Source organism: Melanostigma gelatinosum, assembly GCF_949748355.1.
Source record: "Melanostigma gelatinosum genome assembly, chromosome: 5".
Taxonomy (NCBI): Eukaryota; Metazoa; Chordata; class Actinopteri; order Perciformes; family Zoarcidae; genus Melanostigma; species Melanostigma gelatinosum.
Genome location: NC_136638.1, coordinates 18,207,086 through 18,219,673, shown reverse-complemented (window position 1 = coordinate 18,219,673; position 12,588 = coordinate 18,207,086). Strand labels below are relative to the sequence as shown.

At 42.4% G+C, this 12,588-nt stretch overlaps 1 protein-coding gene across 3 annotated transcripts in view; it reads right to left on the bottom strand.

The window, feature by feature from the left end:
• Positions 1-12,588, bottom strand: part of mid2 (midline 2) — a 99,159-nt gene that overhangs the window by 29,415 nt on the left and 57,156 nt on the right. For 2 of the 3 annotated variants that reach the window (XM_079269123.1, XM_079269122.1), the window contains exons 3-5: positions 11,011-11,076; positions 9,353-9,448; positions 163-270 (exon numbers count right to left, since the gene is read on the bottom strand). In XM_079269123.1, the coding sequence (XP_079125249.1) occupies positions 163-270; positions 9,353-9,448; positions 11,011-11,076 (270 nt within the window). The remainder of the gene's footprint in view (positions 1-162; positions 271-9,352; positions 9,449-11,010; positions 11,077-12,588) is intronic. The other variant, XM_079269124.1, reaches the window with a different exon arrangement.

Sequence of the window (12,588 nt, the reverse complement as noted above, 5' to 3'; positions counted from 1 at the left end):
CTTAATGCCCCTTTATGGCCAAAATCAGTGGATGTAGCTTTAACTTACTGAAACCACCCATCGTCATAATCCCAGACAACTTTAAATATTCCTGTAGTAAAATCTCTCTCGAGCCAAAAACTGAAAAATAAAAAGTATGAATGCATCCTGAGAATCTTTTACCTTGGATTCTTTGATCTTCACAGCGATGACCTGTTTCCTCTGGCGGATGATCTCCACGAGCTCATCGCACTCCTCCAAAAGCTTGGATTCATGCATGGCTGTGTTTACCTGGAGACAGAAGCAAACACATGTGAACATAATGCTTCTCTGTGTGTAGGGAGCTTCGTCAGATCACTGGATTGGCAGCCATGACTGATCCATATGATCACTTACATGTAGAGAGCATCATTTGTTTTGTCCATTCCACTGTGCATTCTGATCACACAGAGCAAAGCTAACAAGATGTGCTCCTGGATTAGAACGAACTCGCTATCTCTCGAGATAAGTGATTTCCAAATCTTTAGTTGTCACTGGAAAGACAAGCCTTGCAATGCATACAGTAGATACACTGCTTGCTCCGCAGTCATCCTGGGCATTGAAGGTGATAAGAAATTTCATAAAATAACGTGTCATTCTCTAAAATGTTCTGTTTCTTGCTGCTGGATTTAAATCATGTAAAGTTCTCGTATGAAATACTACCATCTGACGATATTCTTTTCTAAAAACAAGTTTATTTCACTCATGAACCAGAAATATGTGGAGGATTGTCGGAATATTCGACTCTTCATTAATAAAAGCTCCCGCAAAGGGCCTGTGCAGACACTCGTTAATTCACTGAAAGGTTTTGCGTACACCACGCCGATTTAATAGATTCTGTGATTATTTTAGGAGCAAAGTTGCCAAGGCAACTCATCATCAGCTCATCTCAGGCTAACACTGTATGAACAGCCAGCAACTTCAACAAACACTGAGTGGGTGCGTGTTATACACTCAGGGTGTCTGCTGAACTGAAACGCTCAACTGCTGCCAACAGTTTTACCAGTTGTAAAATACAATTATAACTACACCAAATTAGGGGGGAGGGGGGAGGGGCTGTTTCACCAGCAGATTTAATGTTACGGTCAGCAAACACCAACTTGTGAATTCAAAACCAAATTTCTCCTCTGAATGAGATAAAACCGTATCTCCGCACGTCCCACAGACAGAAACCTTCTCGCTGCACTTTCATCATGATCTGCACATTACTGTACACTGTGTTCTTGTAAACTGATGTAAAGTTGCCACAAATGTACACAGACTGCAAGTGCATCTTCCTCCGCAGTGGTGACAGGAGTCACCATTATTTTGTCTACGGGAGCCACTTCAAAACATCGGAGAAATCACAGACTTACTCCAGAACATACTCTGCAACCCAGCGCGGTGACTGTGGGGCGCTTTCACTCAAGCTGGCAGCTTCAGAAGTATCTAGGAGGAGTTCCACGAACAATAAAGACACACACACACACGTGTACGCTGAAAGGTTCTGGAAAACTGAGGCAGAAGATCTAAGAAAGTCTCTGCATTGTGGATTTGGAGGCACTTCTTAAGAACTAGCTGTGGGAATGAAGAAAGAGTAAATGGGTCGCCATGATATTAAAAAGGTTTTCTGTAAACTATGAATAAATAAAAGAGTTGAATTCTGCTTTGTTGCAACTCTAGTTATAGTTTCTCATTGATTGTCACAGATGAGTTTTGTTTATGTTATTATAAATAGTTGTACCACCTGTGGATTTTGTCTCCATACATTTTACAGACAGAAACAAGTTCATTTAATTTAGGTCAGTGCATTCTCATATCTGTCCAGAGAACGATTCATCTCCTTTTGAACAGTCCCGCATTCTTACATTTCAATGGGTTTTGTCTTTCTGTCATGCTGCAGACTATCAAACTACTTCGCCAACAACAAAGTTCACCTCATCACTCCACAAAGCTCATTACAATGCGCCGATCCACTTAAGCCTCTTTATTCTCACACACACACACACACTTCTGCAAAGAGCAATCTTATGACTGCAGGTTAGTACTTAAGCAGGATAAATGCAGCCATCCAGGATCATTGTGAATTACAATGGAGCTACTTGGCAGCTGAGAGTTATGGAAACAATCTTCATCTCCGTCCTCCTCCTGTTTCACCTCACTCAAATCCTCCTCCTCCTCCTCCTCCTCCTCCTCCTCCTCCTCCTCCTCCTCCTCCTCCTCCTCCTCCTCCTCCTCCTCCTCCTCCTCCTCCTCCTCCTCCTCCTCCTCCTCCTCCTCCTCCTCCTCCTCCTCCTCCTCCTCCTCCTCCTCCTCCTCCTCCTCCTCCTCCTCCTCCTCCTCCTGACATTGTTATCCACTCCCTGTCACAAACTGCGCATCTCCCTATTCATCAGGCTCCTCTGCAGGTGCTCTGAAATCACAGTGCCAACTCCACGTTAAAGTACACTGTGGGTCTATTATTAGAGTGCAAAACAACCACAGCAAGGTTGAAAACTCTTTCAGTGTCAGACATTTCCAGCTGTTCCTGCGATCAGGACGGTTGTAAACATGTAAAAAAATGTAAAAATGTAAAAAAAGACGAAAAATTTGATATTTTCTCTGGCAGTTGTATTCATCCATGCAGTTGCAGCCCATTTGCTACACAAGACAAACATGACAAACAAAACAAAACAAAGACAGTAGTGCATTTCTGTAGAGCGTTTCCTGAAGTTGCATCAGGAGGAATGCAAACAGCAGCAATGAATTAACAATTATCTGGGCAGATGATATGGCGGACATCTTAACATGAAAACTGTGACATTGTCCATCAATTTTGAGTACGTTTGAGCACAAAGCTTTATTGACGTGAATGCAGCCGCGGACATCTGAGTGCACCCCATTCTTGGCCATCCACTTATTATCTCATAAGATAATAGAAAACGTCTTATCATCAGCAGCCATAATTACACTCAGTACGGAGATCAACATAACAAGCGACTGAATAGTATTAAATAAGCCCATCTCGACAATTATGACACAATGCAGCCCACAGATTGCAATCTGACAGCAGAATCATGAAATGTTCATTACAAACCCTTCACAGAAGGGTTACACTGAGCCCATATGCTCCCATACATCATTAGTTAGAGTTCAGCTCCAGCATTATGTTGAGATTAAATTTATCGGCCATATTTGTACACCAAGTACTGTATTACTTACAAGCTGAAATGAACCATGCGGCTACATTTGTCTTCAAGTGACTGGCAGCCACCACTCAACACCCACTCTGTGCGGTTTCAGCGAGTAATGACGTGACTGATGTGTTGGGCCAAGTCATTCGGATGTTGTCGATCACACAGAGGTGGGCTGAAGTCCAAATGAGGGCGAAGGTTTTGAGCTCCCCTGATATTCTGATGAACATTGTAAATCGCTCACTATTTTGCGGTTTTGCAAAAAATCTGTTGACTCCGGAAAGATTAACTGAATTGTGAGTTTTAATGATTCAGCAAATTGCATTCAGTCGTTATAAAGCGATGTGTGTTTGCTCAAGAGCTGCAACGCCATAAAAAGATCCTAAACCCTGGCAAACAATAATAAATCCTCCGCCCACCCTGACACAACGAATCCAAATGTATCTTCTTAAAACTGTGAATCTTTACAAACTGATGTTGCGTTAACAAGCATTGTTCAACCTCACACACATTCATTTTGTTCCAAAAGTTTCCATACACACATACCAACTCTGGCAGGTCTATAGGACGATCCACAAGATGTCTACATGACATATAATACATAAAAAAAAATGCTAAACCAAGAATAAAAGCGCTCAGTATGAATATTTCCTTCAGTGTATGCATTTTGCAGGTCCAAGGAGGTGTTGGAATGAGCAGATACAGATGGTAGACAGTGTGTAATATCTTTATATTTTGCAGGTTTTTTAAGGTTTGGGAAACCTAGACGACATTTTTGGGGAAAAGGAAGAGTTTAAGAGGACAACGGCAGCCTAGGAATATCACCTCTAACAGATGGCAACTCTGAGACAGTCAGACAAGATCACACGTAATGGGACATCCGGTGTCAGTCACTGCTTGTAAACTCCGATCAAACTAAGCAGCGCTGGTCAAATATGAATCAAGATTCAGTTACTGCATTGCCTTTTTCTCAGAAACATGTTTTAGTGGACTGTTAAGTTGTAAAAATTTGAACTTTTGTGACACGGACGCGATGTTGAAATCAGTCGAGCCGAAACCAAGCACCACCCCCAGGGCCGGAGAAAGGTTTCTCATTTTTAAAGCTAAAATATGTTTCTGAAAACATTGTTTCAAACTTTATTGCAGGAGTTGACATGAATTTACATTTGCTCCCAAATGATGTTGTTGTTGTATCATGTTTTACAAAATATTGTTATACTGTTAATACAGTAAATTAATGATTCTAAGCAAACTAATAAAAAAACTACAGTGAAAACACAATACAACACATTGAAGACATTATTATATTCAGATGTGTTTTTGCAAACATTTGCCATATTGTGGTATGTAAGAATATGTGCCCTAGCCTACACAGAAACTTCAGAATGTGGACATCCGGGGTACCAATTGCAGACAACAAGCACAGACAATTGAACAATGGACGGCTCCCAAAATGACCCACTCTAGCCAAAGAGGCTCCCATTCAAACTAAGTGAGGTCTGGTCCGGGTTCGGAACAGCTGTTAACCTCTTGCTGACACCAAAACCTTCACAACTTGAATCAATTGTGTGCTCATTCCTGTCCAATCAGCCTCTCCTGCTCCTATCTTTACTTTTTTTTCCACTTCTTCCTTTTGTACCTCTGGTTCCCTTTCTGTCTGCTTTGCTGAGAAGACCCCCCCCCCCTGGCAGGATTCAGTGTGACAGCTTTATCTCTGATGCTGTCCACAGATACGGGGAAAGTTCCCAGAGATTTATGACACCAGTGTGGCACCTGGCTTTAAAACAGAGAAGAGTGGCTTTATGCATCGCGTAAAAGAAACTGCAAGACATATATTATGGATGTTATGTCAGAAAGAGGTGATGAATGGAAATGCTTCACTGGTAATGAATTTGAATTAAAGCTTTTTAATACAAAGTGTGTGCGTAAACATTTATATGCTAACCACATTTACTGATCCAACATTAATCAACTGTTAATCGGCATATGATAATATATGATATATGCGTTTAGAGATAAATCTAGACAGTCCTGTTGCAGTGGTGAATTGATTCTGTTGCAGTCTTTTTAGCACACTAGCTGATGGCAGTATTGCTCTGCACCACTTTGATCCAACTGAAATATCTCAAAAACTATTTGATGGATTGCCTTGAAATCTGTACACACAGTCATGGGGCTCAGAAGATAATGATGTTGGTGATCCCCTGACTTCTCCTCCAGCGCCTCAGTCAAGTCACAGATCTCAACATCTACTTGATGAATTGGATCAATCGTTTTGAACAGACATTCATAGTTCCCTGACTCAAGGCTTTGAAGATCCTCTGACTTTAATCAGTCCAAAAGTTAATCCGTCCAATACCTGCAAAACCTCCCTGCCTCAGTAATGTTTAGTGCTCAGTATAAAATGTTATCGTGGCAAAATGCTTCACTAAGATGGTGTACTTGGTAAACATCAGAGGCCTACCTGCTACACCTGAGTGTGTTAGCATGCTGACATTAGCATATTTAAAGCATTGAAGCGCTCTCACTAAAATGAATGGACTCGACAGATGAAAAGAAGGAACATTGACATAAGTACTTAACTCAAAATCTGAGAAATATATCATTTCACGACTGAAAACATGGTGTGGCCATCGGGTTAAGGCACAAACAATAACAACTGCATGAAGGCGAGAATTTTATTTCAGTATCTGCCATTATCCCGCTGTATTGATGTCCTCATCTTCGCCTGAAAGTGGAACTGCAAATGGCTTTGGAAATATGAGAAAGACAAACAACACCAGCGGACTCTCTCACTGATGCTCCGGTAGAAAGGTAAAGAGAGGCGGGATGAGAGCTGGTCCAAAGGATTAGGCGGCTTTACAGCCATCTCCACACAGCTGATTGATATTCTGCACACAGTGGGATCAGTGTACATAAACCTAGACAGCTCTGGCTAACGACCAACAGCTCAATGTTTAATCAGCAGACATACATGTCTGAGAATTGAACCCAGTGGGCTTCTGTTTGATGTGAATCTTCCCTTTTTCCATCAGGCCTAATACGCACACACTTACAGCTTGATTAGTGAGCTAATTTAGTTCCTCCCAGCTGGCAACACAATTCTAGGGGTTATAAAAAAACGGCTGCTGCTTTGACCGCTTTCTCAAACAATATTAACTCAAAACTAGTTGTGTCTGGATGTTCCCTACCTTAAGATACAGTATGTGAGCTCGGCAATCAGCGATCATGAGGGAAAGCCTCAAAGCCTCAAAGGCGAGCTGATTGTTGTGACAGAGGAAAGAAAGAAAATTCGACAAAGATTTTGCAAACACATATTACACTAGAATTTAAAAAAATATATTTTTTGAACATATTTTGAATTACAACAGCTTGAAAACGTGTAATTGAGATAAACAACATGCAGGTAACATGGGACATGCTTGTGGGTATCATCTCAGCTTTTACTTTGGCTCTACATTGAGTTTCAGTTGCCATTGTATCAACATATTCAACATCAAAGTGGTTCTCGGGGGGAAATGCTCTTTGCCAAACAGCCTCACTGAGTGTCTCTTCTCTGCTGTCTATGAATATCCAGCCAGCTATCTGGCATTGAACGGATAACAGTCAATGTTAGCTCAACAACAATCATTGCAACAGATCAAGGATCATGCCATTTTCCTCCTTTTCTTTAAGAAAGCAGAACACTCATGACATCCTGAATGTCATTAAGCGCAGCAACAGAATCAATCCCACACCAAATGATGCGGTGAGGCGGGAGGCCTCCCAAGAAAGAAACACATCCCACACATCATCAAGCCATCTTTCTTTAGACTGAAGAGAAGAAATCTCCCCGAAGAGCAGCGCTGCATCGCTGCTGTGTGCGCTGACACACTGAAAGCTGACTCACACTGTGTTTGATCATATCTTCGGCACCAATACAATGTGATGCAAACGAGGAGGAGAGGAAACCAGGTCATGCTCAAAGCCCTTCAGAGCTTTCTTACTTTGTGCACACACACACACACACTCTTTTTTTTAAATTCCCTGTCTGTGCTATATTGCTGAGCGTTTTCTTCCGCACGGTCTGTGTCTGTTTCGGTCAAAGAGATCATTGGTTGTCACGCTAACACTCGCGTCCTCTTTTCCTCTGCTTGCCCTCTCAATCCTGCACTTCCTCTTTCATGTCCCTCTTTCTTCCTCTCATTTGTCCTCCTCTCCACTTTCCTCTCCACTCCTCTAAAGAGCCACATTAATATGAACTCACCTGAAAATATTACTTGACTGAATTCCTCATGTCAACAATTGAATCAGCCTCTTGACATTGACAACACGCTGGACAATAGTTCTCAATGGGTGCAACAGGGAGGGAACACATATAGCTACGTTTCATAATTTGCTTAAGAGTCAATGGAGCATGCCCCCCCCCCCCCCCCACACCCCCATCCATGCTATTGCACTTTATTTACTGTTGATGAATAAGTGATGAGATTCCGCTGATGTTGTCGGCGGTGGCACAACATCAGTATGCAGACAGAGACAATATGAAGAGAGACTTCTTTTTCTCGCTCCATGCGTTGTTGACGAACTGCTTGTCTGTACTTAATGAATCACTCGGCGATCATTTCATTTTGATTGGGTGAGCGTGCTGCATGAGCTGTTGTTCGTGGACCTCAGAGTGACTGAGAGAAAATGGAGTCAGGCCCGCTAATGACAAATGAACCGCACGCAGAGTGATGGCGGCACCGAAGTGCATTTGTCCTCTGTGGCTATTAATGTCGACTCTCACCAAGAAATGATGGCGTTTATTAACAGCCAGTGCGTTGAGACAGAAAGTATGCACTTTTCTGTATGTGTGTGTGTGTGTGTTTGAGCGTAAACATTGCCGGCTTCTGAAGATAAACGCCATTTGACAGATAATCTTATCTGCTTTAAAAGTGGGAGCGAACATTTCCTGTATGAGTGGCTCCAGCGGGACTTCAACTCTCGAGTGTTGTAATTCATCCTAAAAATCATATTCAACACAGTTAGACGCATGAGAACCAAAGCTCACTGTATTACACAGTTGGGACAATAACCGTGAACACACAATGTTACGCTGCTGGCATCGGTCATAGGAGATAGGAGAGCTACCGTCGGCAAAGTACAAGAAGCCACTGAGAGCGCAAATGGTATCTGGTGTTTTCATGGCAGCGCATTGCGTCAGTCACTGGATCAAATGACAGAAAACAAGATCATGCTGCACAAACACATCCCAGTGATTGTAAATATAAAGAGATGGAGGATGAAGGAGATTTTAAAGATACTTTTAAGTCATTGTTGTTGTATCTGCTCGTCTCTTTGGCTTCCAAGTAAGAAGTCTTTAATATAAATTGTCTGAAAACAGTGCTGCACTGCTGACCTTTAATGAACGCATGATAGGGAACTGAAATTCACTTTTAGTCCTGGGACTAATCAATATTTGATCAGTAGCGCTCGGAGCGTTCATTTCGTTGCTGGCACAAACCACAACCATTATCCAGGAGGCGTGAGAGAGAAAAAGGAAAGCAAGCAAGCGAGAAATGAATTAGTTCATCCAATTTCTACCACTGTGCTTCTGTCAGAGACACAGCGTGAGGAGCGTGGCATCAGAGCGGTCACCAATAGCAAAGGCAGTACACTGTATACAATCAATAACAGTGACAGGCTTTTGGGTTGTTTATAGTTTCCCTGTTCAATTCATGCAGGTTAAGGCCTCAATTCTCAAAACTTTCTCCCTTTTGTCTTGCATTGGTCAGAAACCATGAAACTGAAACCATAGCCTCTTTTGTTCATTATTTTTAAAGCTTGATACATTAAAAGTGCAAGATGAGGGACTACATAGACTTAACATCCATAAAGCCAAACAACACAGACTTCAAATCAAAGGTGGTTGCAATTTAAAATGCACCACTTTCATTTGATCAATTCGGGTTGAAGTGCAAATATGAATGTGCGTAAATTCACAAAAATATTAAATATATATCAAATTCGGAGTACTGTCATATTCGGAATAATCGAGTAAAATTAGCGTGCATGTGCACGTAGTCATTGCCAGTTCTAACTAACACAGGCTCCGCCCTCTACTGGACTTTAAGGGTAATACTCTCCAATCACAAGCAAGCATTTGTACTGAACCTTTCCTCCTGTGCCTAAGGACACAAACACAACGACATGATGCATACCTCGACCTGTTGACAGATCTGGATGAGCTTTGCCATTTGGTTCTCCAGCTCGCTGTTCCTCTTCACCAGGTTGGTCAGGTTGTTCTCCAGGGTTTGCTGTCGGGAAGAAGGAGGAACAGAGAGTCAAGGACGATCATTAGCACATACAGAGTGTACAGAATGTGCATTCACAAGTCAGGGTATGGATGCCTCAATGTCATTGTGTATTTATATGTTGAACATTCAGTTTAAGACACCTGATAGATTACCTATTATAATTTATCACCATGCAATTGTGTTTTTTCATGAAACAAACATTAAATCAGACAACAATCGTTCAAATCTGGCGGCAGCATGCCATAGTATGTGATGCTTTGGTGAAGTCTGTGATAGCAGTGCCATGTTATCAACATCATACCCAATAAGTAGCAACTCATATGTTCATACATTTATACAAACATTTACAAAGAAAAGCAAAAGGATTGTAAGTGCTGAAGTCCTAACCTTAGTGCTATTCTAATACTGCATTGAAAACCAAATTACATGAAAAGGAACTGACGGAATTTACATATATATTTTTGGGGGTCAGCCACAACACAGAAAAGATTTAGTCTTGTGATACTAGATAAATGGTCACAATTAAGATATCTTTCCAGGGACATCAACACGAAATAATACAATACTGAACTACGTCTGCCTCCTTTTATCATGTCCTGAGGGTTACCTTATAGCAAATGAAATCCAAGCAAAAAAGAAGACTTTACAAGTGTTTGACAGCTGTTGTTTGGCAACTGGACATTTCAAATAGTTCAGTAAATTGGTCCAAATGCGTTGAGGCACAACAGACTGCTATTAAAAGACATTGCAATTATTTCTATAGCTGAGTAAATGTCAAAGTTACATTGACAAGTCAATACCTTCAAATCGGCATTTGAAGCAAAATTCACGATTGGCTCGTCAATCCCACCATGAAATTCATTGTTGATTGAATTTGTTTCTGTTATATTAGCTAACATACTGTCTGTAATATGATGATTTAACTGCCTGACCTCATCATACTTTACAGCCACAAAAACAACCATATGCTCAACCTCCACCTTTTAATGATCAAACACTCAATTACTATCCGTTAACTGTGGCTGTTTGTCAAATGCAAAACAAAACACACAAAAAAAAACCAATGAATTCACTCAAACACAAACAGCACAAAAGATGAAAATGGAAACAGGCAAGTAGCGAGACAGAAATAGAACTGCCGTTCAAAAGGAAGCAAATCAACGATGGCGGCGACGACGATGGGCATCAAAACAACAACAACAACAACCACAGCTGCAAAGGAAACAGTAGATCAAAGCAGCAGACAAGCGGCGGGCGTTTGAAGTAGCTCTACTCATGCAAGTGAAAGGGAGGTGGGCTGAGAAAGCACCTGGCCACGTCGCTGACTGTCTGTCTGTCAGCCTCCCTGCTTTCCAATATCTCCTCTGCCTGACTTACTCTGTCTGCTTGTTGTCGGTTTGACTTTGCACCCACTTACTTATTTATCTGCCTGCTTATCTCCCTCCCTGCATCCCTTCCCTATCCATCCAGGTGTCTACCTGTCTGCCTCTATGCAGCGGTCGGGTAGGGGGGGGGGGGGGGGGGGGGGGGGTTGGGGGGGAAAAGGCAGCCAGGGAACTCACCGCAGCGCTCGTCTTTGAAGCCTCCATTACCGCATCTGACACTCTGCCCGGGCTCACCTGATAAGCCTACAAACACACACATACACTCGCATAAGAGCACACATAAACACACACACACACACAGACAGACACACACACACACACACACAGACACACACATACACACACACACACACACACACACACACAGACAAGCCCGAACGCACAACGTCCGCCACCTAAACGCAACTGAAGAGGAGAACTCCGCCCTGACAAAGCTGCCACAGACACTCTTCTTATGGTCTTCTACATGAATGGGGCTCAGTGTCTGGAGCTGGAGAGACATCACTGGAACTTGTACTTTTGTTGTGTCGCAGCCCTGCGCGAGTGTGTTTGTGTGTGAGGGAGTTTCAAGTGGAACATCAGTGAGAGGGGACAGATGGGTCATTAATTAGCAAGCTGGAGACAAAGATGATTAATACATCAGCACACAGCTGCCTCCCATGAGACTGCAGTGAGGCAAACTCCTCCGTCCTCAACATACATACATACATGCATGTGTGTGTGTGTTTCAGTCCGTCTTTATGTGTGTGACTCAGCAGGTGTGTCTGCATTCATAAATTTGAGATACACAATATCCGTATTTCTCTGTGTATGCAGATGACATCTGCTTGTACTTGCACATGTCGATGAATAAAGCCACTAAACCTTGTTTGTGTGTATCCGTTCTACAAGTGACCACAAAACGTCTGTTGTGTGTGTGTGTGTGCGTCTGTGTGTGTTGATAAGTTTCTGCTCGGCACTCCTGTGGCTTCAGCCCGGCAGGCAGGATGAGTGGCAGAGAGAGGGGGGGGGGGAGGCAGAGCAACCGTCAAAAACAAACTCATTAAAACACACAACAGACATCAAAGACGGCTAGAACCACTGAGAGAGAGGGAGCAGAGAAAAACAGGGATGAAGGAAGAAATGGAGGGAGAAAAGGGTGTGAAGGGTGGAAGAGGGTGCCAGCAAGTGTTGGATGGATGGTGACAATCAGGAACATGATGCGATGGCTTATTCTGTCAAAATCATCATCAGAGCAGCTATGGCAACTGTTCGGAACGTGAACAGAACATCAATATTAGGTTTCACCATATGGTGTGTGAGGTCCCGCCTTAGTTCTTTGGAACTACAAGCTAGTTTACTGATTTACTGAATCATTCAAACTTCATGTCATAACTGATAAAGACCTGAAATGTATAAATCGGTTGCTAGGAAATATCTGCAGCACCATACAAACTATTTACAACTATAAACTATTTAAACAGAAAGTCATTGTAGCATCATGAGCTGTAACATAACTTTCAAAAAGAATAAATGAAATCTCCACTCAGTAAACTTTATAACCATGTGAATGTTAAACTTCCAACCACGGGCGCAACTTCAACTTTCATTTTAGGGCTATATTTTGATCATTTGAGACTGTTCAACTGATACTGGCAGGCAAAGTAGGAAGACAGGGTGATCAATACAATAAGGCACACAATTAAGGAGACAGCGAGAGATAAAAGAGCTGGAGGGAGACGGAGGAGTGAGAGGAGGGAGAGCAGAGGAACCCCT